The following is a 25,219-nucleotide window of genomic DNA, read 5'->3' on the forward strand; positions in this document are numbered from 1 at the left end:
ATAGAACATAAGTACCATGAGTAGGTTAGAGATGACCTGATCGTTTATTTTTATTTAGTTTTATACAGTTCTGAAACTACATCATGCCTCCAATAAACATGACAGTGCTCTTACACTAGGCAGTGAAATTCATTTACCACCTAAAGACAATTACAAACATCTATATCCATAGCAGGATTTAAACCTACAGTTACCATCAGGTAAAATATTGGATTATCATCATCATCAAATTCCTGCCATGTACCCTCAAGGGGTGTACAGGATATGACAGTACTACATGAAAAAATTACATCATTACTAACTTCCTATCTATAAATAATAATATTGGATTATTATTATTATTTTATTTTTTATTTGCTGTGAATTAACTATTAAAGTTTTTATTAAAAACATTCTCCTTGAAATCAATTTCTTATTGATTTCATTCCCTCCTACTTTCTTTATTCTAGAGAGTTACAGGACTATTTATAATTTTATGAGTTTTCAACATTAAAGAACTATTTTAACTTATTAATAATAAATTTATAATTATTGTTATAAAATTATAATAATAAATAACTTATAATTATAAATAAGAAATTTTTTTTTTTCTTGCACCCTTTGAAGATCATACAATAACATTTTACAAAAAAGCAGTGAAATTATTATTGTTATCAAATTCCTGAAATGTACCCTAGGAGGGGAGGGAGTACAGGATATTATAGTATATAACATTTACTACATGTAAACGTTACATGATTACTACTTCAACTTCAAATTGAAAATTTCAACCAAATTATTCTATTAAATGTCAAGACCCAATATTATCACATCTTATAATTCTCTCTTCTAAGACACTTTTTACTGTATCAATTCACTTAGGTGTTTGTTATTTTGTTGTGTAGCTCATCATCATCAAATTCCCGCCATGTACCCTCAAGGGGTGCGATATGATAGTACTACATGAAAAAAATTGCATCATTAATAACTTACTACCTACAATTTTCCTCCAAATCAGTCTGTTACTTGTCAAGACTCCAACATTATCAGATCTTATATTTCTATCGTCTAAGGCACTTTGTACTGTATCAATCAGCCTATATCTTGGTCTTCCTCTAGGTTGTTTTGCCGCCAACCTGGCAGAGAGCAATTGTTTTGCTAATCTTTCCACGCCCATTCTATTTAAGTGACCATACCACCTGAGATTAGCTCTGCTAACGCATTCCAGGATGCTGACAATGTCAAGTTCTTTGCTAATATCCTCGTTTTTAATATGATATTGCCATTGATGCCATCTGTTCACGCCTATAATCTTTCTCAGGACTCTCATATCTGCGTTCTCTAGTCTTTGGTCAAGTGTTTTACTTCTGACCCAGCTCTCAGATCCATAAGTTAAAACGGGTTTGAACACTGTTTTGTATATAGCTAATTTAGTGTTCCGACTAATTTCTCTCTTATTCCATATGAATTTATTCAATTGACTTCCCACCATACCAGCTTTGCTGATTCTGTTGTCTAGTTCTATATTTAATTTACCATCTTCAGTAAAAATCATGCCTAAGTAGCTGAAATGTTTTACTTGTTCCACAGGTTCTCCATTCACAACACAGTTGACATTTTCAGTGATTCTGCTTATTTTCATTGTCTTTGTCTTTTTATTGCTGACCCTCATACCATATCTATTACAACAGCTATTCAATTTAGTCAGAGATCTTGCAGACTTGTAGTGGATTTATTTAGAAGTATAACATTGTCCGCATAAAGCAAAGTACCGGCATTAACATCTCCAATTTTGATATCATGTTTAATACCACTTTCCTTCATAATATGATCCATATAGATAATGAATAACAGAGGGAATAATGAACATCCTTGTCTCACACCAGATTTAACATTAAACCATCTTCCTATACTTCCTTCAATTCTAACTGCTGACTTACAACTCAAATAAAGACTAAGTATTGCTTGATATAATGCCCCACTGACACCATATAACTGCAGCGTATTGAATAGCTACTCTCTTGGCACCTTGTCATATGCCTTTTCCAAATCGACAAAACTTAAATACAGATCTTTGTTATATTCCCATGCTTTCTTGACTATTTGTTGTAAAGTGAAGATCTGATCCTGACAGCCTCTGTTTGGCCTGATCTTCACCAAGCTTTTCTTCCACAATTCTTCTCAACCGTTTCTCAAGTCTACTTGCATAGATCTTGCCAGGAACACTCGGTGACCTTGTTTAACGGGGACCTTGTTTAACCAGGCGACACCCCAGCTGGCATGAAATTTTGTCATGTTGTACCATCATTTTTTTATTTTGGTCCAATAAGAATACAATTTGGTCAGCTAAATCCCAAATAGCCAGCACATCCTCGTTCATTCAGTATCCAAGTAGATACCGAACAGGGTGCACCACGAGAAGGTGAGGATTAAACATTAGGTCAGAAGCCGTGGTCAGGTTTCTCTGCATTCCTTTAAAGGCTATGTGGAGGTCTGTAGGCAAACAGGGACAAATAAATCTCATTGTCTAGTTCCCCATTATGATATTTGCCCACATCACTCTACTTGATATTGCCCACCATTGAAGATGATCATCCTTAATTCTTATGCTAGTTCCATTTCATTTCTACTGATGCTTCTTATGGTGATAGTACCAATCTTGAACTCTGCTGATGTTGCATTGGGATCTGTTCTGAGATCAGGTGCAGTAGCTGACTTTTCACTGTTTAGCCCTGGTTCCCTGACAAAAACAACAGGGGTCATGTTTATCCAGCCAATGCCTCAGCCAGCACAAAATTCTATCATCCTGTACCACAATTTGGATTGGTACAAAATGACATTGATTGTTACTGATTGATTATGGTTAGCAAAAAATACAAACTAGTCAGTTAAATCCCAAATTGCCAGCTCATCCTCATTCATTCAGCATCCAGGCTGATACCTAACAGGGTGCACCACAAGGTGAAAACTGGACATTAATCAGAAGCTCTGGTCAGTTCTTGCATTTCTTAAAAGGCTATGTAAAGGTCTCCCCCCAGATGTATAACTTTGACACTCAAGCAAAGCACACCACAGTGAAATTAGCATTCCATAAATATACAAACCTGTAAAAATCAACCTAGGAGATGAAATGAGAAAGTGAATGCAAACAAATAAACTTTTTGCATGGCATGAACTCCTGTGCTATATGTATGGACTAGCATCAACTTTTTAATGCAATTTTCAGGACTCTTTGCAGACCATTTGAAATAATTAATTTTCCTCACATATACTGTATGCCGCATTTAGAGCCTCTCTAATTAAGTACATCTACAAATCAAGGATGTAATATAAGGATGTAATAACATATGAAACAAATAAACTCTCAAGGTACTTTTTAATACCCATAATCACTGTTAATGTTAACAATGTTACATGTTTGTCTGTAAAACTATATCTGAGATGATCCATGATAATGGTTAAAGCATTTGCTGTGATGCTAAGTCATTATCTAAAATGGTGAGAGACCCAATGAATCACTTACTATGCAGTCTATAACTTGTCTGATGCTTAAACAATGAATGGTATTTAATAAAAGAATCCATATACCTACCCTTTCCTGAACTTCCAAGTCTGCACTCTGAACAAACATTGGTAATTTGTCAATAAGCATCTGACCAAATGCCTGGGCCCCTTCCATATCATCATCAGACTCAGCATTAGCAACTACTTTTGCATATAATTTAGTAACATTCTGAACATATACACTTTGAATATGAGGAGGTAGCAACATTACTTTGGGCATTAACATAGCTTCCAGAGTTGACTTTGGATCAGGTAACAAACTGAAATATACAATAGCAAAATATTTGTAAAATACAATATAATTACTAGCATAAACAAGATTAGTTAAGGAGTTAGCTCACTTTCAGGAGGAGGCCAAATGATAAATATATTATCAATACTACAGACCACTTGGTTTTCATTCAGATCTCATTTTGAAAGTGAATTAACTACCTTTCTATCAAACCACCAGTCTCTCAACCATAAATTCAATTCATCATGGAAAAGAAGAACTCTGGGAGTTTACCTTACATATCCTACTTATCTGTACAGCCTCTGGTGTCTTGTCAACCAGTGTTTATTGTAAAACCAGTATTCACTGATAGATAACTGCTCATCATGCCTTCCAAAAGATCAAGAGTTGTCAAAAGTTCAATTAACTGACAACATTTGTTCTGCTTCATCTTTACAGCAAGTGTTTCTCAAAATCAAATCATTAATGAAATAAAATGGCTAAATCCTCATCATATTCAATGAATACTGGACTCATAATTCTATGGCCAAGAATACCACAATGGAATGCACGATCATAATCCTACACATTTTAGGAATTATTGAACCATCAGCCAAATCTTGAAGTTTTACCTGAAACCTATATATTTCTAATCAACAAAATTTATAATCTTATGTCAACTACTAAAGACAAATTTTCACTTCCATCACTAGCCAGCATTATAAGTCCCTGAGAGTATAATTTAGCATACTTTGAGACACCCTGACTGGTCTATGGGAAAATAATTAATGAATGTCTGTACTATATTGAATATCTTGACCTTGAAAGTCAGGTCTTGCACAACATGATATTCAGACTGAACACAATGTATCTGGGATGATACTTGCCTAATTCACCAAAGTAGTTTTCAATATGAATGTCTCTTCAAATAAAGTTCAGAGACACTGTCCAAATTTAAACTGTAACGAATGCCACTTGATCCCATGAGTTTCAGAGATTCTCTCATGTTCAGCAAACATAACAATAATTGATATCTCTTGGATATGATACTTCTGGCTCATGGCACGTACTAGTTAATGGATTACTGCAGTATCCTTGTATTCTGTCTCTATGAATTGCTTGTTTTTTGATCCAATGATGACGTAGTATCAATTTCAGTATGATATATTTGTTGCTAATTTCAATAAATTAATAAAATATATTAGAGATGTTAATAACTGTGCCTAATGTGTTTTACACTATCAGTATATCTCAGGTATTATTAAAGCTAATATTTTGATGTGATGATATTTCAGATATGTGTCATCCCCAACATAACCTGTGATCTTTCATACCTTCAGGAATGCTAAAATAATCTTGAACTACTGATTTCTTTTAAATGTTTACGAGAATCTTTAGCTCATCTTATGAAGAATATGAATGAGTATAGATATTAGAAATGAATAGATGAGGTTGAGAAACAAATTAAAATGGGTGCAGAGTGAAATAAGACATTTGGGGAACAGATTAGTTGTTGAAGAGACTCAAGCTCAACATCTAGAAGAACAACAATTAATAGAAAGAAAATCGAGCTTTCAGAAGAACTGGAAAGTATCACATGGACATAATTGACAACACTGAAACAAAGAAGGCAAAAACAGAGGAGATATTAATAAATAATAAGTATGTTGTATTCAGGCAATAATGATCAAGGAAAGGAGTAGCAATAGCATTCAACTCCAAACATAAACCTCTTGATTGGAAACAAAGAAATTTATTTGTGCCTATGGTCCCACAGAAGCTTAGAAGATTCTCCTAAGGAAGAGGTGGAGGAATTTTTTGAGTCATTAGAGCAGGCAGCTGACATAAAGAAAATGGAAAAAAGTGGAACTTGTTGGAGATCTAAACAGTTGTGAATCCCACCAGACATACACATCTAAATGAAGTGAATCCCACCAGACATATAGAAATATTCAGGAAAAATTTGGAGAAAAGAGCAAGGAAATAATAATGGTATCTGTTGGATTACTGCTCAGGATATGAACTAATCATTACTAACACCACATTTTGACATAAAGATGTGCACAAATTCACATGAAGAAAGGACAAGAAATTAAAAAAGCCTCATCAACTAGATCATTGTTGATAGTCATATCTTCATGCTGGTTCAAGATACAAGAATGTACAGAGGTTTGAAACCGGAAGAGATCATCACTTAGTTTTAAGTAGGATAAAAATGAATATCATATTGAAAAGAACAGTATGTAAACAAGTTTTAAAAAAATTAAAGTTGATCAGCTTTTAAAGGTAAACTGTACTGAATAATACAAACATTATTGAAGAGAGAATGAAACAGTTTAGTTTCTATACTGAGTATTCCAGATAAGATTTATACAGGCATACTTGAAAAAAAAGTTAAGAAAAATCATGGAAGAGAAATTGGGAGAGGAACAAGCTGGATTCAGGTCAAATAGAGGCTGTCGGAATCAGATTATCAATTTATGACAAATAGTTGAGAAATCATCTGAATATGACAAGGATCTCTGCTTAAGTTTTGTAGATCTGGAAAAGGCATATGACAAGATACCCAGAGAAAAGATTTTCAAAACACAAACTATATGAAGTAAAAGGCGCATTATACAGAGCAATACATTAGTCTATATTTAAGTTGTATGTCAGTAGTTAGAATTGAAGGAAATACAGGAAGATTGTTTGATCTAAAACCGGGTGTGAGACAAGGATGCATATTATCTCCATTCTTATTCATCATCTATATGTATCATATCACATTATGAAAGAAAGTGATATTAAACCTGATATTAGAATTGGTGATATCAAACTTAGCTCTTTGCTTTATGCAGATATGTTGTACTCCTTAACATATCTAGTGAAAGTCTCTAGAATTTTCTAATTAAATTGAATAACAGCTATAACAAATTTGGCATATGAAAATCAGCAATAAAAAAAAAAAAAAAAATGAAAATAATCCGAATCCTAGAAAACTTCAGCTACATCCCAAATGGAGAGCCTATAGAACAAACAAAATATTTCAACTATTTAGGCACAGCTTTTAGTAAAGATGGCAAATTAAATTTGAAAATAGACAACAGCATAAACAAAAATGATATGGTGGGGGAACCAGTTGAATAAATTTATATGGAATACGAGAGAAATTAACCAGAACACTAAACTAGCAGTAATACAAGGCAGTGTTTGTAGCAATTTTAAGTTATGGATCTGAGAGCTGGGTTAAAAATTAAAGCACTTGACCAAAAATAAGAGACCACAGACATGAGTTCTCAGAAAATTTAGGGGAGTGAACAGATCACATCAATGGCAGAATCATATTAAAAATGAAGACATCAGGAAGGAACTTAGCATTGTTAGCATTCAAGAAGGCATGAGCAGAGCTAATCTAAAGTGGTATTGTGGTTGCTTAAACAGAATGGGAGAGGAACTGTTAGCAAAACAGGTGTTTGATGCCAAGATGGTAGGAAAAAGACCCAGAGGAACATCATGGTCTAGGTGGATAGATTCAGTCAGAAGAATGAAATGTTAGATACGAGAATGATGGAGTGCTGACGAGTAACAGACTAATTTGAAGGCAACTTGTTGAAAGGAGATTATTAATAATGTAAACTTATTCATGTAGTGTTGTCATAGTAACCTGAACACCCCCTTGAAGGTACATATCAGGAAAGTGATGACTGGTTGTTGATAGTGTAAGTAGGAATAAGAAGGCAGCTTAAAGTGGAAGGTATAATATTGTATGTGTGTGGGGGGGGGGATGTTGAAAGTGTTTTTGAGAAAGGATATTAGGAAGACTGAGATTTTCAAAGAAATACTGGTACGAATAAATAATTTGTGAGAAAACATGAATGCGATAGCATGAAATTGGAGTATTGTTGGAGACCATGAAGCAGAAGAGTGTGATAGAAAGAATAATGGCGTATTGCCAAAGTACTGTATGCAGATATATAAATTTCTACATTTGAGCAGTTTGACAGTGTATCTGGGTAAATTGCTGAGAGAAGAGTGTGTTCAGGCAAGGAAACAAATATCAGATGGTGGGCTGTGAGTGTAAGACACCAAGACTGGTGTAAGATATATGGCGGAATGAAAGATGCATCAATGGAAGCATCAAAGGTCTCATCTAGTAAGAGGATTAGGAATTGTGTAAAAAGGGAACAGGTGCAAATTACGTTATAAAGAGTATTAGGACTATAAGAGAAGAAAGCAGGATTAATAAAAATCAGTAGGGCTGAAAATCATTAGTGTCAGTGAGATGTGGTTAACAGTGGGTGATGTACTAACAGGAACAGACCATGATGGTTATAGCAATTTTTGAAATGTTATGTGTGTGGGGGTGGGTTATTAGTGATAATAACCATACAGAGTGGACAACTGTTTTAAGATTACTCTCAGGCGATTTTTATCTCCTTTATATGAAAATGTTTCAAGCATGGCAGTTTCAGGTAGAGCTATGTGGCAAACTTCAAAATGGGAAAATGAACAATGAAACTTATCTGTGCCTATAGGTTTTTCTAAGAAGTGGAGGAATTTTTGAGTCATTAGAACAGGCAGCAGACATAAAAAACATGGAAAAAGTTGTCCTTGTTGGAGACCTGAAGAGAAGAGTAGGAGATGAATCTTACCAGGTATATAGGAAAATTTGGAGAAAAGGGCAAAGCTAATAATAATGGTAAGTATTTACTGGACTTCAGCTCAGGACAGACTAGTCATTACTAACACCATGTTTCAACATAAAGATGCGCACAAGTTCATGTGGAGAGAAGACACAAGAAATAAGAAAAGCCTCATTGACTACACCATTGTTGATAGTGATATCATAAGGCTGGTTCAGGATACAAGAATGTACAGAGGATTCGAAATTGGAAGCACCCATCACTTAGTACTAAGCAGGATAAAAATGGACACTACATTGAAAAGAACAGTATGTAAAAGTTTTAAAAATAATTAAAGTTGAGTAGCTTTTACAAGTAAATTGAAGACCCAACTATGCAAACATTATTGAAGAAAATTTGTAGCAGTTTGAAAACAATAATCAAACCTTATTCTCAGTGGTAAACTCTAAAGAAGCATTGAATGATTCAGCTAGGGAGGTATGTGGTGAAGTTGTCTGCAAGGACAGAAAAATAAGAACACCATAGTGCACACAAGAGGTTAAAGAAGCAGTCCTGGAAAAGCATACCAAAGGTTCCTAGCAAAATAAGTCAGCAGATGCACTAAAAGAATACCGAGAAAAATGTAAGTGAGCTAAGCTATGTGTAAAAGTAGCTAAATAAAAGCCATGGGAAAATTTTGGTAAGAGTATATGGAAAATAAATATCAGAAAGGTGGCAAAAGGTTCTGGAGGTTGTTGAAGAAGCTTAGAAATAGAGGAAAGAGTACTGTAAAAGGAATCGAAGAAGATAAAGGTGACATGAAACTGAAGATATGAATATCCTAGATGTCTGGAGTAATTACTTTGAGAGACTGTTAAACAAACCAAGCAGTGACAGAATGTACTAGAAAATTTTCAAGAGGAGTACATATCAATACTTCAGGTAGAAAAAGACATCTTGAAATGTGGAAACACAGCTGGAATAGATGATATTCGACCAGAAATGCTTACATATGAAGGTATAAACGTCTTGCATAATTCAGAGGGCCTGGATAGAAGGTCAAATTCCCAATGATTGGAGTAGTGCTCTCATAGTACATATCTATAAAAAAGGGAATAAAGCTGAATGTGAGAATTACAGAGGAATTTCTCTACTGAGTGTTCCTGGTAAGATTTATACACCCTCTTGAAAAATGGTTGAGAAAGATTATGGAAGAGAAACTTGGAGAAGAACAAGCTAGGTTCAGGTCAAATAGAGCCTGTCAAGATCAGATTTCACTTTAAGACAAATAGTTGAGAAATCGTGGGAATACAAGGTACATTTAATACAAGGAATACATTTAAGTTTTGTAGATCTGAAAAAGGCATACGAAAAGGTGGCCAGAGAAAAACTTTTCAAAACACTACAATGGCGTGAATTTAACATTATAGAGAGCAATACATAGTCTGTATTTAAGTTGTCAGTCAGCAGTTAGAATTAAAAGAAATACAGGATGATGGTTCGATGTAAAATAAGGGGTAAGACAAGGATGCACATTATCTCCACCCTTCTTCATCATCTATATGGATCACATTATGAAAGAAAGTGGTATTAGTCTGGATATTAGATTTGGAAATGTCAAACTTAACTTTTTGCTTTATGCAGATGATGAACTTCTAAACACATCTAGTGCAAGTCTCCAGGATTCTCTGACTAAATTGAATCACAACTGTAACTAATTTGGTATGAAAATCAGCAATAAAAAGACCAAAACGATGAAAATAATCAGGATCGTACAAACTTCAGCTGTATTCTGAATGGTGAGTCTATAGAACAAGTAAAAAATTTCAGCTATGCAGGTACAGTGAAGATTGCAGGTTAAATCGGGAAATAGACAAGAGAATAAGCAAAGCTGATGTGTAGCCAGTTGAATAAATTTATATAGAATAAGAAATTAGCCAAAATACCAAAATAGCAGTAGAGAAGACAGTGTTCAAACCAGTTTTAAGTTATGGATCTGAGAGTTGGCCTAGAAATAAAGTACTTGATCAAAGTACTAGATATTATCCATATGAGCGTTCTAAGGAAAATTAGGGGAGTGAACCTATGGCATCAATGGCAGAATGATATTAAAAATTATGACATTAGAAAGGAACTTGACATTAAACATTCAAGAATGTGTCAGAAGAGCTAATCTAAGGTGATATGACCTGGTCACAAAGAGAATGGGTGAGGAAAAGTTAGCAAAACAGGAAATTTGATGCCAAGATGGCAGGAAAAATACCCATAGGAAGACCAAGATCTAGGTGGATTGATTGAAGTCAGAAGTGATGCCTTAGAAGCATGAAATGTTAGATATGACAATATTGAAGTGCTCTCAAGTAATAAACTGATTTGGAGGAGAATTGTTGATAGGAGATTAATAATAATGTAAACATATAGTGCTGTCATAGCAAGCTGAACACCCTGTGGGGATACATATCAAGAAATCAATTATGGTGATTATATGGAAATATAGCAAAAGCAGTAGTAATTGAAGAGATTTGGTTGTGGTGAGTAGGAATTTTAAGTATTTAGTGTGATTTTGTATTTAGATACTATAGATAAAGACAGAGGGATATGATTCTGAAATATTCAGACAGATGAGACTAATGAATGATAGGCAGGTGATAATAATGGGTGATTTTAACTATGAAAGTAGGAAATAACGTGTAGTAAGGAGATTTAATTCCTTTACCTTATGATATCTCATAGAGATAGCATAGCAGAAAATGCCACCAAATGGGGAAGAGTAATTATGTGGTTTTGATGTGGCAAGTTGCTAGGCAGATCTAGGTTTCAAAAAAGAGAAAAGTAAGGAATATGATTAACTAAGGAAACATAATGGTTACTGAATAGCTCTATCAGCTGAACAAGAGAGAAATCAGTATTTCAGGAGACTTAATTTGAGATGGGTTACTTATTGTAATGTTAGATTTTACTCCTAAGATTAGGAGGATAAAACAGAGAATAATTTAGGGATGAAATGCATGAATCACGGAATTATGGAGGATTTGCTGAGAAAGAAGATGTTATGCTGAGTAGTACCTGTTCTTTATACCATAAAGAACAGAGTACTCAGCAGTACAAAGCAGAATAGAAAAGTTCAGCATTTATGATATTTCTTCAGTATCTTACAAAACAGGTGGTGATAGCAATAGGTTGATAACTGTTTGTTTGTGTGGGTTTTTTCCCTGATTTTTGGAACCCATGAAAATTGATTTATGCTAAGAATTTGGAAGCTCTTTCTCAGTATGTATCCTGTTGTACACTAAGAGAAGAAGATCCACAGTAGACAGTTAAACATGTTCTTTTTAGTTTCTCCTTAACGAATGGCTGATTGTACGGCTCTGGCCTATTTGAAGAAAAGCTGAGCTGCTGCGTCTCTTGTACTTTCAAGATCAAATTTCAGGAGGATGCACCTTTTTTGGGTTCAGCAGATACACAAATCTGTTATGTTACAGGATAAAAAAAAATTGATCTTCTATATCTACCCTTCATTTTCTGGCCTTTTAATTCATACAACCTTTCCACTAGTTGCATAAATGACAGATGAGGTACTCATAATCCATGGCTGTTTCTGACTGACATCTAACATAATGTGCTTTGGTCTCAGTACATTTAAAAACTATGATATTTTATGTGATAGGATATATTCAAAATATACTTATGCTCTGTCTTAATATTTTTTTGGCTGTGCAGCACTCAGAGTTCCATCATTACTTGGTATGCTGTGGAAACTGAGATGATGTTTTTGGAAGTGTAGTTGTTACTGCCTCGATGATCTGCAACTTAAATTATCTAAATCTATAACTAAATTAAAAATTACTGCCAATACAATCTGCAAAATACATTACTGGTTCTCTGATAGGTGTTCACTGGCCGCTTCAGTATTAAATTTTACAAAGCGGGAGTTAGTCTGGTAAATTTTCCACATGGTATCAATGTAGGAGAACATGATTCCTATAAGTTACCCATAAGAGTTATGAGCTGAAGCAGTTGCAATATAGGATTATAAAGATTGATATGAGTTAACTTACTTAGAACTTACTTATGGTAAACAAATGGAACACAACAATAATGAATCTAGTTTTAAGACATTTTTAATGTAAATAGTCTGACTTCTTTTTTATTGTTCTAATCAAATACACATCATTCATGTTGCACTCAAAAAGAAACATTTCACAACTTTTCTTCTTGAGTGCAACATGAGTGATATTTGCTTATCGGAAGCTTTACCTTGATGGACCTGTGTTTCACTCAGGATTTCTCCATGAGTGCAGATCACAAAGATGCCTCCAACGATCTCGATCTTGAGCCTCTCTCTTCCATGTTATACCCATAGATTTCACTAGTGGATCTTTCCATCTTGTAGGTGGTCTTCCTGGTTTTCTCTTTATTCTTGATTGACAGTTGAGTATTCTAAATGTCCATCTGTTATCGTCGAGCCTGGCTATGTGACCTGCCAATCTCACCTTGATTTCATATACTGCAGTTACCACATCTTTTATGCTTGATCTCTTTCTTAGTTTCCGTGTTTCTAATATGTTCCGTTACAAATCCTGTTTTCTATTGCACACTGAGTTATTCTGAGAATCTCTTCTTCTTTTCTTGTCATGTTCCATGTTTCTGATCCATATGTGAGTGATGGTAGAATATCACTATTAAATAGTTTTGCCTTCGGAAAGATGTCAAGATTTGGATCAGTAAGTGTTTCTTTTAGTCTGTTGAATGATAGCCATGCAGCTTTCTTTCTTTTTGCTAGTTCTTCAGATAAATCGTTATTCATTTTTATTGTTTGTCCTACATACTTGTATGAGTCAACTTGTTCTATAGGGATGTTATCAATACATAGGTGATTGTCACTTGTGTAGATGTTTCTGATCAATTTTGTTTTTTCTAGATTCATTTTTAAGCCTATCTTACTACTGTTTGTGTATACTTTTTCACCCATTTCTTCTAGGTCTTTGGGTTGTGGGATATCAGTACTAGATCATCAGCAAACATAAGAATTTGTAGCTTTTCACCATCTATGCTTATTCCTCTGTTTAGGTCTATTTTTTTCAGAATGTATTCTAAAGTGCTGGTAAATAGATTTGGGGAGATCACATCGCCTTGGTGGACCCCTCTCTTTATATCTGTATTTATAGGTTGATCAAATAGGGTTATTTGTGTGGTCTGATTTTTGTTAATTTCTTTTATCATGTGGATATAAGTAGGGTCCACATTTATTTCCAGTAAGGCACTGATGACTGCATTGTGTTCTGTGGTATCAAATGCTTTTTTAAAATCAACAAAGAGGAAACATAGAGGGATTCAGTATTCTCTGCATTTTTCTGTTAGTTGTGAAATGACTTGGATATGATCTATTGTGGAGATGTCTTCTAGAGTGTTTTGGATTCTGTTCAGTATTACTCTGTTCATGATCTTATATATGTGAGAGAGTAGACAGATTGGACGATAGTTTTTTATGTCTTCCTTGTTCCCTTTTTTGAATAGAAGTATGGTTTTTAAGGTTTTTCCATTCCTCTGGAATCTTTCTTTCTTTGAAGTACCACGTGAATCTGGCCGCCAAGGCTTTGAAAATAATTGGTCCACTTTGTTGGATTTCTTCAGCCTTAACATGATCAAGTCTTGAGGCTTTTGCTTTACTCATTTTCTTAAGGGCATGTTCTATTTCTTCTGGAAGTACATCTGGTATATTGCTTGGTTTTGGAATAATAGGTTCTGAAACTTGGCAGTTGCATAGAGATCATTATAAAAATTCTGCAAAATTTCTTCTATCCTTTTCTATTAGTATGTTTTTCTCCATTTTGATCCTGTAAAGCAAATGGAATTGACTGTTTAAAATTTAAGTCTGTCTCTATTTTTTTCAGGCTGGTTTTTGCCTGCACTGCTTCTCTTAATTTTTGTATCCTGAAAGCTTTGTAGTCTTCTGGAATTATTTTCCTTAGTAACTTACAGATAATTTTGTATTCTAGAAAATTTTCTTCAGATTTTGAGAGCTTATTTTTCACTTGGTTAGACTATAATAAGAGGAAACATCTTTCTCTGAATCCGGAGTAATTTAATAATAAGGTTGCACACCCTCTGGCAACTCCTATAGGTTAGGATGACCTCTCACTGCTTCTGCCTTTGTATCTCCACTACTGGGCCTGGCTCCCACTGATGAGACCTCAATAAAGGTCGAAACTGGTATGGGTAGTGGCCCTTGCCTTAATGCATAGCGTTGCACATATCAGCAAGAAGATGTGCTTTGCATTATGGGAGATACTGAGATAGGAGTGATGAGAGTTTTCTCCACCTTTGCAACGAGTTGCCTGATGTTGCACTACCTTACCCCAGTCCTGAAGATACTTTCAGGCGCAAACTTTGTTTGCTCACACTTGGATAGGATTAAACTAAACTTATTTCTTCAGTTCTTTTCTCTTTTTCAGTAGTTCTATAGTTTGAAGTGAGAGTCGTTCTCTTTTCTTTTGTTTCACAGGAAATTTCTGATTTTTTCTTGCACTCGTTGAATTTATTAATAAAGCCAATATAGTCATCATTTATGTAACAGTTTTTAATAGTCTATTTGGTCTCTTCTATGTACTTCCTGAACTTGTAGTCTATTTGTTTGGGTTGTCTTTTATGGTTTGATGTTGCCCTGAAGCTTATAATGGCCAAACACTGGTTCAGACTAACCAAGACCCAGTTAATTTTCTTAAAGTTCATTTCTTCCATTTATTTATTTATTTAGCATATGGCTAAAAATACAAGAAATTAATAAGCAAAACTGTATACAGATTGACAGTTCAGTTGTTAACCAATCAATGGCAATATATCTGTGAGTAAATGCAAGTTCCTGAAGCCTCCAGAGAAAGAGTGTGGGGAACAGTCAGTGACATGATGCACAGTTTGCACAGCAACACAAAGGGATGACTATGAAATTCTCCACAGACGTAAGAAGAGGATACAGTTGCCTTGTCCAGCCCTAAATTTGTTTAGCTGATTCAAGAAGTGTCGAAGTAGATTGAATCCTGAAAGTTTGATAGTTGGATCTATGATCAAGCACTTGTTTGTAGTTTATTCCAGAGTCTTCTCCACCAGTCCTGGGGACCATCATCTTGTATTTTCACAAGGCAGATGGGAGATAAGACCTGAAGGAGGAGAAATATCTTGATGCATAGGAAGGTTCACATTATTTCTAATTTTATTTATTTCTTTAATGGTAACTACTTCTCTTCTGAAGCATGGAGGAGTGATATGAGAAAGAACAGGCAACAACAGGAGGGGAGTAGATCTTAAGGTACCAGAGATGGTTCTCATTGTTATGTTAAGCTGTGTGTTTACGAGAGTCGTACGGTAACTTTGGCTCAAAACTGGTGAACAATACTCTGCCATGGGGGAAAACCAGAACCAGGGCTGCTGTTCTAAGAGTGAAGGCATTACAACCTCAAGTTGTGCCCGTAAACTCAATGTTTTTCCTGGAAGATATCTTTAACTTAGTTTTTTGCAAATGCTTTCAGTATGTTAAACTACAATCGAGTGACACCAAATTAGCAAGGGTTACTTTCATGGATTGAAGTCCTGACACAGAAGTTTATTTTTAGTTTTCTATGAGTCTCACAGTTATTTAGGTGGAAAGTAGGAACAAATTTTGCTGGGGTTAGGAAATAGCCCTCCAGCTTTCATAGTAATTTTGCAGTGAGCTCAGATCTTCGCTCAGTGTTTCCTCAAGGCCTTGGAAGGGAAACTGTCTCTTTGGTGGCAATTGCTAAGTCATCATTGGTGAGTGATATAAAAAATGCCCCCTACATTGATAGATTGAGAGCTTGTGGATTGCAGAGATTGGTTGATAAGCGAAGAAGAAGAGGGGATGTGATAGAAACATTTAAATTACTGAAAGGTTTTTATAGGATTGATGCAGGGGAAATGTTTCAGCTGTGTGATAGTGATGGAAGAACAAGAGGTCATCTCTGGAAATTAAAGAAGAGTGTGGTTAACAAAGGTGTCAGAACAAGGTTTTTTGCCTGGAGGGTGGTGAACAAGTGGAATTCATTGCCTGACTTAGTTGTGAGCTCTTCTTCTGTAAATGAATTCAAGAAGAGATATGACAGATATTGTTTTGCTAGTTTGGGTCTCCCGTGATGAGTCAACTGACTCCATGGAGATACCCGTAATAATAATAATAATAATAATCAGCATAGACAAACTTTTGACTAGCTGTTGGAGGGATGTCACTTGTGTACAGGTTGAACAGAACTGGAGTGAGAACAGATTCTTGTGGTAATCCATCCTGCAGGATAAATGGTCTGTTTTTTTGTGATTTCAGATGAAACTTTATTTTCTTATCAGAGGACATTTGTTCTAGTAATTTTAGAGTTTTTTTTTGGCAATTATTATTTTTGATGTTTTATACAGTAAACCTTTCTTCAATATGGTGTTATAAATTGATGTTAGGTTTATGAAGACAGTACCTGTTTTTAAGCCCTTTTGATATCCAGTTTCTATGTGGGTTGGAAGAGTAAGGACTTGGTCACAGCAGCTTCTGTCAGGTCTAAACCCAGCTTGTACAATTTTGGAGAAATCCTCGACAGGATAATCCTTTCAAAGAATTTGTAAGGAGGGCAGAGCAATACTATAGGGAAGTAGTTGGTAGGATCACCAGTTGACTTAGTGGGTTTTGGCAATGCCATTATCTTTGATTCATACCAAAGTTTTGAGAATCTTTCATCATCTATTATTGAGGAGAAGAAACTGGTTAGCCAGGATTTTGTTCTTAAGCCAAGATGAGTAAGGAGGTCTGGAAGGATGTTATCAATGCCAGGAGTTTTAATTTTAGTTAATTACCAAATTAACTAAAATAGGTAAAAGCTTTACCTATTTTAGTTAATTTGAGGGCTGAATCAATTTCATCTAGAGTTACTGGATTGGCGATTGCTCTAGATGTAGGACATAAGAAAACTTTTCTGTAAAGATGATGATGGATCTCTTTTTTTGGTATCTGTGGGAATTTTGGGTTTAGCTTTATGTGCTAATATTTTTGCAATACTGTTAGGATTTATGTTTCCTTAAGTTCTATTTAGAGTGCTGGTGTCTCCCAGTGACCAAGCCTAGCAACTTGATCTGGTAAAGTTGAGGTTGTTCATTTCTTCATGCCCAGCAAACTCTTCTGCCATCATCCAAGGAATTTAAGAGAATAGAAGCACTGTCTGGATGGTTTTATTGTTCACGCTCAGCAGAAGACTACTTTCAATTGACCAGCATGGTGTGCAGATTGTTCTGAATCCTGTGCGTTTCTTGCTAGCTGATATGAAAAATTTAGTAACGCTTTCATTATTATCAACTATATGTGGACTTATGTTGATCCTGTTTTCAATGAATTCAGAAAATTTTGCCTGTTCGCTTATCTGAGATTTCATTGGAGTATTGAGAAGCTTTATCTCAATATATTTATTGAGAAAAAGCTTCTGGGAATTATAAATCTTACAGTAATTAGGCAGGGTGTGTGCTGTCTTTGGGGAAAAGGAGGCGGTGCTTGATAGGTTGAAGTAACAGGGGGTTCCTTCCATATCAGTGGTGGCAAAATCTCCCCTCCATCTTCCAGATGTGAAGGTTCCAGGCTGCTAACATAAAGGAAGAGCAGGCTATTTGTTAACATCCAGTCTGTCAGCTTAAAGCCTGAGATGTTTTCATAATTGTATCTCCACAATGTACTGTATGAGTTGAAATCCCTAAGAACCTCCCAAAAACTGATATATCAATATCAGTATTATTATTACTATTACATGATGCCTCCAAGGAATCCTCCTTTGAACTCCAAAGAGTTCAAAGACTCATATGCCAAAGAAAGAAATCAATGCTTTAAAAGAGCTATAAAGCAACAACAATATTGTAATAACTAAAAGCTGACAAAGGTAATACAACTGTGGTTATGAATCTAATGAAATGTTAAAGTTCTACACACTAAATCATACACCCTCTGTCCAAAAAGAAATCAAACTTTTGATAGAAAATAAAACACAGGCCAATTATAATTATTTAAATCATTTATTGCAATCAATATCCTCTCCCTCAGCTTCGATGCAGCGTTTGCATGGTCAATTAATTCATTCAATGAGTTTTTTTATATAGGTTTTTGGGGTGCTGTTGAAGGTTGTGGTTACTGCAGCTTGAACGTTTTCAATGGTATCGCATCACTTTCCTTTCATCGGCAAATGAAATCGGGGGAAGAGAAAGAAGTCACAGGTGCTAAATCAGGTGAATACGGCAAGTGATCCAACACACAAACTTGGTTTTTGCTAAAAAAAAAATTGTCTCACAATATTCAAATGATGAGATGGTGCATTATCGTGCAAAAGTGACCAGCTGCCTGCATCACAATATTCATGCCGTACACGACAAATTCTCACTATCAATCACTTCAAAACTTCGAGATAAAACTCACCATTGACCATTTGGCCAGGCGGAATGAATTCTTTGTGGATAATGACCTTGGAATCGTAGAAACAAATCAGCATTGTCTTTACTTTTGACTTCTCCAAACGACTTTTTTTTCGGATGCCATCTTCTGGTGATCTCCACTCAGCATTCTGCCGCTTTGTTTCGGGCTCATATCCAAAACCACGTTTTTGTCACCAGTAACGATCATTTCAAGGAAGTTTGAGTCCTTACGATCTTTAATCTTTAATCAATCTCACGGACGATTTCGGGTTTTCTTTGATGAAATCATGCTTTTTTGATGTTAACTTCACTCAATCCAGTTTTTGGAAGGCCCGGCTTTTCGTCATCCTCAAGCATCTCACGACCACTTTGAAATCGCTTAAACCACTCGTAAACTTCAGTACGGTATAAGCATTCATCACTGTATACTTTTTGAAGCATTTGATGCGTTTCGGTAAAACTTTTGTTAAGTTTAACACAAAAGTCAATCGCAGCTATTTGTTTGAAACTCATTTTTGACCGTTCGTCGAAACAATGTCACTATAACTCAGCTTCTAATGAAACAAATGTCATAAACAGTTGACACAACACTTTTATGACACAACTGTCATAAACAGTTGACACAACTAATGCCGCTTTCGACAACAAAAAGATACAACAGTTGGTGCCACTAGTTTCTTCTATTTTCGAAAAGTTTAGTTTCTTTTTGGACAGAGGGTGTAGATCGTGATCTTACTAACTCGCAAAAGAATAAAGTTCGCAAATAACTTAAAAAAAAAGTCACTTCCTCATCAAAAAAGAATGTGGCTTATTTAAAATATTTAATTTGCAATATTCTGTTAAATATTCTACGTATCTTAAAAAAAAAAAATGATGGTAATACGGTAGTGATTACTTTTTTTTTTAAATGTTTCTGTAACAAAACTTGCATTTCTAGATATTTAAATTTCAAAATATACTCACTCAGCAAACTCTCCACATATCCAAACAGCACCATATAGCACTTCAGAAATGCTATTCCTCTGAGCACTACCAACCAGCAAATGAGCATTGTCAAGAAGTACAGCCTAAAAAAAATCCTGGATGAATTTCTATAAATAACAAATGAGTAAAAAGAAGCCATGAAATGTCTAAGTTAAACTGGTAACACACAACCTATAATTAATAATCTCACCATTTGTGACACAGCAAAAGAACGTATAGCTTGAACTCTAATAGCAACATCTAACATTTGGGAAGCAATCAAAGATCCGTGTTTAGTCCCTTCTATCCTTGTTAACTCAACAAGGATGCTCACATACCTATATGTAAACAGAAACTTATTAAAATACCTCAATGTTTGATTATTGGGGAATCAACATTTTTACTATAAAGAGATAAACAAAGCTTTTATGTTATGAAACATCCTTGAATCAGAATGTCTTTTGACTGCAACTCTTTTTAATGAAAAATTTAATGAAATGATCAGATATAGATGTTATTGCCTACCTTTGTTGCACTTCTGGCAATAACAATATTTGAAATTTGGAGTGGAGATTGCAGATGCTGATAAACAAATATGAGATTAGTGATAGGTAGAATATTAGATGGAGCACCATTGAATTTTCAAATTTAAAAACTGAGATATGAATAAAAGAGTTTAAAGCATAGATATAATTTAAATAATAGTACACCATTAAAAGATTGGGGGGGGGGGGGATCTGTCCAGAAGAAGATAAAAAATCTCAGATGGATGGAACAACACTAAACTAGTGTTATTGCACAAAAAAGGAGACAAGGAAGAAATAAAAAAATTACTGCCCAATAAGCCTCTTTCCAACATTCTAAACTTTTCACAAAAATCATGGCAAACAGGATAACATGTACAAGAAGATAACCAATCAATAGAACAGGCAGGATTCAGATCCAGTTTCAGTATGGACAATATCTACATAATAAGACAATTATTAGATAAACATAATGAATTCAATATACCCCTTTGTCTAGCTTTTATAGATTATGAAAAAGCTTTTGACACAGTCAAGACAAATGAACTAATAACAGCCCTAGAGAAACAAGGTGTTGAATACAAGGTGTTTTTAGAAGTTCAAGTATATTGAACTTCTAAAACATATCTATAACAATTCTACTGCAACAAAGCTATGGAACATGAAATCCAAATTCAACATAAGAGGAGGAGTTATGCAAGGGGGGGGACATTGTCACCAAAACTGTTCAATGCAATACTCGACGAAATCTTTAAAAACTTAAAATGGAACAATAAAGGTATAAAGATAAATGAGAAATACCTCCCACACTTAAGATATGCAGATGATATGTTGATAATAGCCGAAACAGCTAAAGAACTCCAAGGAATGATAGACCAGCTTAATACAGAAAGTCTGAAAACAGGGCTAAAAATTGATGTTAGTTTTTTTCACTTGGCTATGCTATCAATTATACATTTGGTTTAATCCCAAGTGTAAGCAAACAAAGTTTCCGCCTGAAGTATTTTCTTTGCCACGAGAAATACTTCAAGTATTTCTCTTGTGAAAGGTGGAAGTAATGGAGAAGTCATATTTCCATATGCCAGTTGCCAAAAGGTGTCACACCTTATTATTAAAATTCTCTGGATTAGAGATAATTTGATGGAAGATTTTTCACTTGGCTATGCTACCAATTATATATTTTAAGCAATTAGATATTGTAAGCACATCTAGCGTAAGCAAACAAAGTTTGCTTACACTAGATATGCTTTGCCTTATGGGATACTAAGGCAAGTGATGAGAACTTATACCACCTTTGTCAAGATTGAGCCAGTTCTGAAAATACTTCAGGCGCAACCTTTGTTTGCTTACACTTGGATAAAGGATTAAACCAAATATATAATTGGTAGCATAGCCAAGTGAAAAAAACTTCCATCAACTTTTTCTTAGAATCAGAAGCAGCTCTCAGAGTTCAACCAAATCTTAATAAATACGGTTGCATTAAGCTTCCTAAGATTTGGGAAACACTTATCACCAGAGGTCCCACCCTACATTCCAGGCCACCTATAACTGCCCTTAGTTGGAAAAACAAAATCTACAAAAAATTGAAGGTACTGCCATGGGTAGCCCTCTGTCTCCACCTTTGGCAAACTACTATTTGAAACAACTCGAAGATACTATGTTCTCATCCATTCATCCTCAACCATCTCTTTGGTACCGTTATGTACCAAATCATTTTTGGACATACTCCTTACTAGAACGTCTTCTGGTACCTTATCTACAACCGTCTTTCAAAAACCCACTTTTACTGGCAGATACATTCACAAAAAGTCTGCGCACCACATGTCTCAAACATTCGGCATTCTTAAATCTCTAATTCATAGAGCACATAAAGTTTGCTCTTCCCCAATAATCTCACAACAAGAACTTTCCATCATTAAAAAGTTAATGGAATCAAATGATTACAATTCCAATCAAATCCAACAGATACTTCACTCTTATGTTCCAACACCTACAGTTTCTTCAACAGTCTGCAGAGTTCCTATTCCGTACGTTCCAGGAATTTCAGAACTTAGAGGTAGAATTCTGAAAAAGTATTAACTGATTCCAACATATATTCCTATCAACAAAATTTCTTCTTTATTACCTTCTACAAAGGATAAACCTCTATCTTTGGCCGGCATTTACCAAATACCTTGCGAATGTGATGTCTCTTATTTTGGACAAACTGGCCGTTCTTTGGAAAAAAGAATAAAAAAACATCAATATTATATTGATTATAACAAACCTCTGAAGTCTGGTCTGGCGCAGCACAGTATTGACTCTACTCACAGTGTCCAGTGGGATAAAGCAGTTCTCCTCCATAGATGCAGAATCAAATATGAACTTATTCAAAGAAAGTTGTGAAACTATCTTACACCGACCGAATTTAAATAGAAATGACTGTATGTCTCCTTCAAAGATATGGGAGACCTTTATCTTATGTAAAAAACCATTTATCTTAATAGATTAAATTTGTTATTTCTATTATTTCCTAGCACGCGGTGACAATCGTATTTTAACAGGTGATTCCGAACGTTTGCTTGTATTCCATTCCTATTACAGACACTGAAGATGTACTATTATTTTTAGTATGAAATATCTGTCTTTTTACTAATTAGAGATTTCACTGTGGTTTTTACGTGCTATTTATTATTTATATTAGGAGAAACACCCTTTAGCACGCATGTACGTCAATCATTTACCGTATAAGTATTTATTGTTGAAAAGTGTCTTTGTTTTCTGCCAGGAAAGCACATTAAAAATCATAAGTGTGTTAATCTCAAGCTGAGCACTTTGTTTTTTGGTGAGTTACATACAATATGTAATGCTTTTCTTTTATGTAAAAAAAAAAAAATTATAGTAATGGCCACTTAGAGCACTTTTACGGTATGTGTGTTTGTTAATAGGGATAAACCCACCCACTGTAAATTGCCAAGGTAACAATTAAACAAGACTGAAGATACATTCGGTTTCTATCAGCACATGAGACTCAACCTTCGCAAACTTCTTCATAAGTGCTCCAATCTCTTCAAGAGTGAATTAATTGATGGGAAATAGATTTAAATGAGGAGGAACTTGTACAATTAATAGATAACATCAAACCAAATGGTGGGGAAAGTTCTGCCAAAGATTCTGATTGTGATGAATCCATTAAAGAATTCAGTTTAAAGAAATTAGCAGTAGGATTGGACCTGGCAAGAAAGTTATTTTATGGATAATGATCTCTCAATGGAGCACTCTGGAAAATTCATGACACAACTGGATATTTGTTTAGCTCCATATTATGAACTTAATAAAAATTGCAGCATAGTGGTAAGCAAGGTCTTATTACTGACTTCTTGATAAATAATCCAGCCGAAGTATGCAATGAGAATTATACTAATGATGTCCAAGAGATTTCAAGTGATGACGACATCCTGTCACTCGTAAAATAAAGAACATCTACGAAATGTTAGTTTTGAAGAGAATGATGACGATTAAAATATACACTTTATTTTATTTTGCCTAAAACATTTATGTATTATGTGCAATGAAGTTTACATACAATTCGTAATTTTATAAGCTTATACTATGTATTCGTTTCATAGTTTATATGTTTTCTTAACTCACATGAATTACCTGAATTAAATAAAAATATATTTTTGTTGGATATGTCATTGTTTATATAATCTTTAAAAAAAAAACGATTCAGAACCTAACCACACTTTTTCTATGTGATCTGAATCTCGCATAACGCGATTTATATAACATGGCATTTTTGTGGACCCTAACATCCACATTATACGACGGTTACCTGTACTCAGTAAACTCTCCATATATATCCACACAACACCATAAAACACTTCAGAAATGCTATTCTTCTGAGCACAACCAACTAATAAATGAGCATTGTGAAGAAGAATATGTGAAAGAGGTACAAGGCTCTCATAAGCATGAAACCATGTAATATCAAGAAATTCTTGTTGAGTGTTATTTTTTTAGAGGTCAAGCAAACAAAATTTAGTCATGAAATAGCTTCAAGACTAGGGCATCTCTAATCCAGAGTACTGAAATAATATGGCAATACACCATTTTGTTACTGGTATATGGAAACATTGCTTCTCATTAAAGTTAGCTCTCATTATCAACAACAACATCCCTGCTGATGAGATCATGATCATCCAAAGGACACTAATAATTACAACTGACAGAGTTACAAACTGCGTGCTGAGGAATGAGGTTCAATATTGTTTTGCATGTTAGTAGGAGCAGTTTTTAATAATGATCTTTCATTGATACTCTTTCTTATCATCTGTCCCATGTCCAGCAGTAGCCTTTTACTACACTTAGGCAATTATAGCTGTTGGGGAACATAACTATGTGAAGGAGAGGAGAGGAAGAAGGTTCAAACTGCTCCTTAGTTTTACCCTAACACCTTTTGCTACAGTTTCCAGCAGCTATTTGATAGCAGTTTCATCGATACTAACTCCTTCCCCAATGGTAGTGGATTTTGGTGGGGTTTTGGTTTACCCTGAGAATGCCATCATTTACAATGATCCAGTTTGTTTTATTACTCCACCTATCAATTGGATCGGATAGCTTTTCTTCTGCCTAACGAGAGGATTTGAATTTGGAGTTGGTGCACATGAAAACGTGTAGTTTCCAAGGCCTTGTGAATCTGTGAAGAATAATGTTAGAGCTTACACATATACTCTATCATCCCTAATGATGGTAAAGATATCAGCACTTGTAAAGGATCAGAAAGCAAGATAATGTCATAATTTTTCCCCCTTAAAAAGTAGGAAAAGAGAGCGTGAGCAGATAGTTAAGTCAACAGCAATGAATGTTCAGATAAGCATATAAAAGAAGGTGTGTTGTTTCGTGTATTTAAGAGGAAGAGATTATTGTTGTCAAGCATATGCTCAACAACT

At 34.8% G+C, this 25,219-nt stretch overlaps 1 protein-coding gene across 3 annotated transcripts in view; it reads right to left on the reverse strand.

Moving 5' to 3' along the window:
* g (adaptor-related protein complex 3, delta 1 subunit-like garnet) overlaps positions 1-25,219 on the reverse strand; it is a 563,264-nt gene that overhangs the window by 272,250 nt on the left and 265,795 nt on the right. For all 3 annotated transcript variants that reach the window (XM_090410782.1, XM_090410781.1, XM_090410783.1), the window contains 3 exons: positions 19,976-20,102; positions 19,765-19,868; positions 3,572-3,803 (listed from right to left, as the gene is read on the reverse strand). In XM_090410782.1, the coding sequence (XP_090266908.1) occupies positions 3,572-3,803; positions 19,765-19,868; positions 19,976-20,102 (463 nt within the window). The remainder of the gene's footprint in view (positions 1-3,571; positions 3,804-19,764; positions 19,869-19,975; positions 20,103-25,219) is intronic.

Source organism: Typopeltis vanoorti, chromosome 20 (genome assembly GCF_054136105.1).
Source record: "Typopeltis vanoorti isolate ZY-2024b chromosome 20, IOZ_Tvanoo_1.0, whole genome shotgun sequence".
NCBI lineage: Eukaryota > Metazoa > Arthropoda > Arachnida > Uropygi > Thelyphonidae > Typopeltis > Typopeltis vanoorti.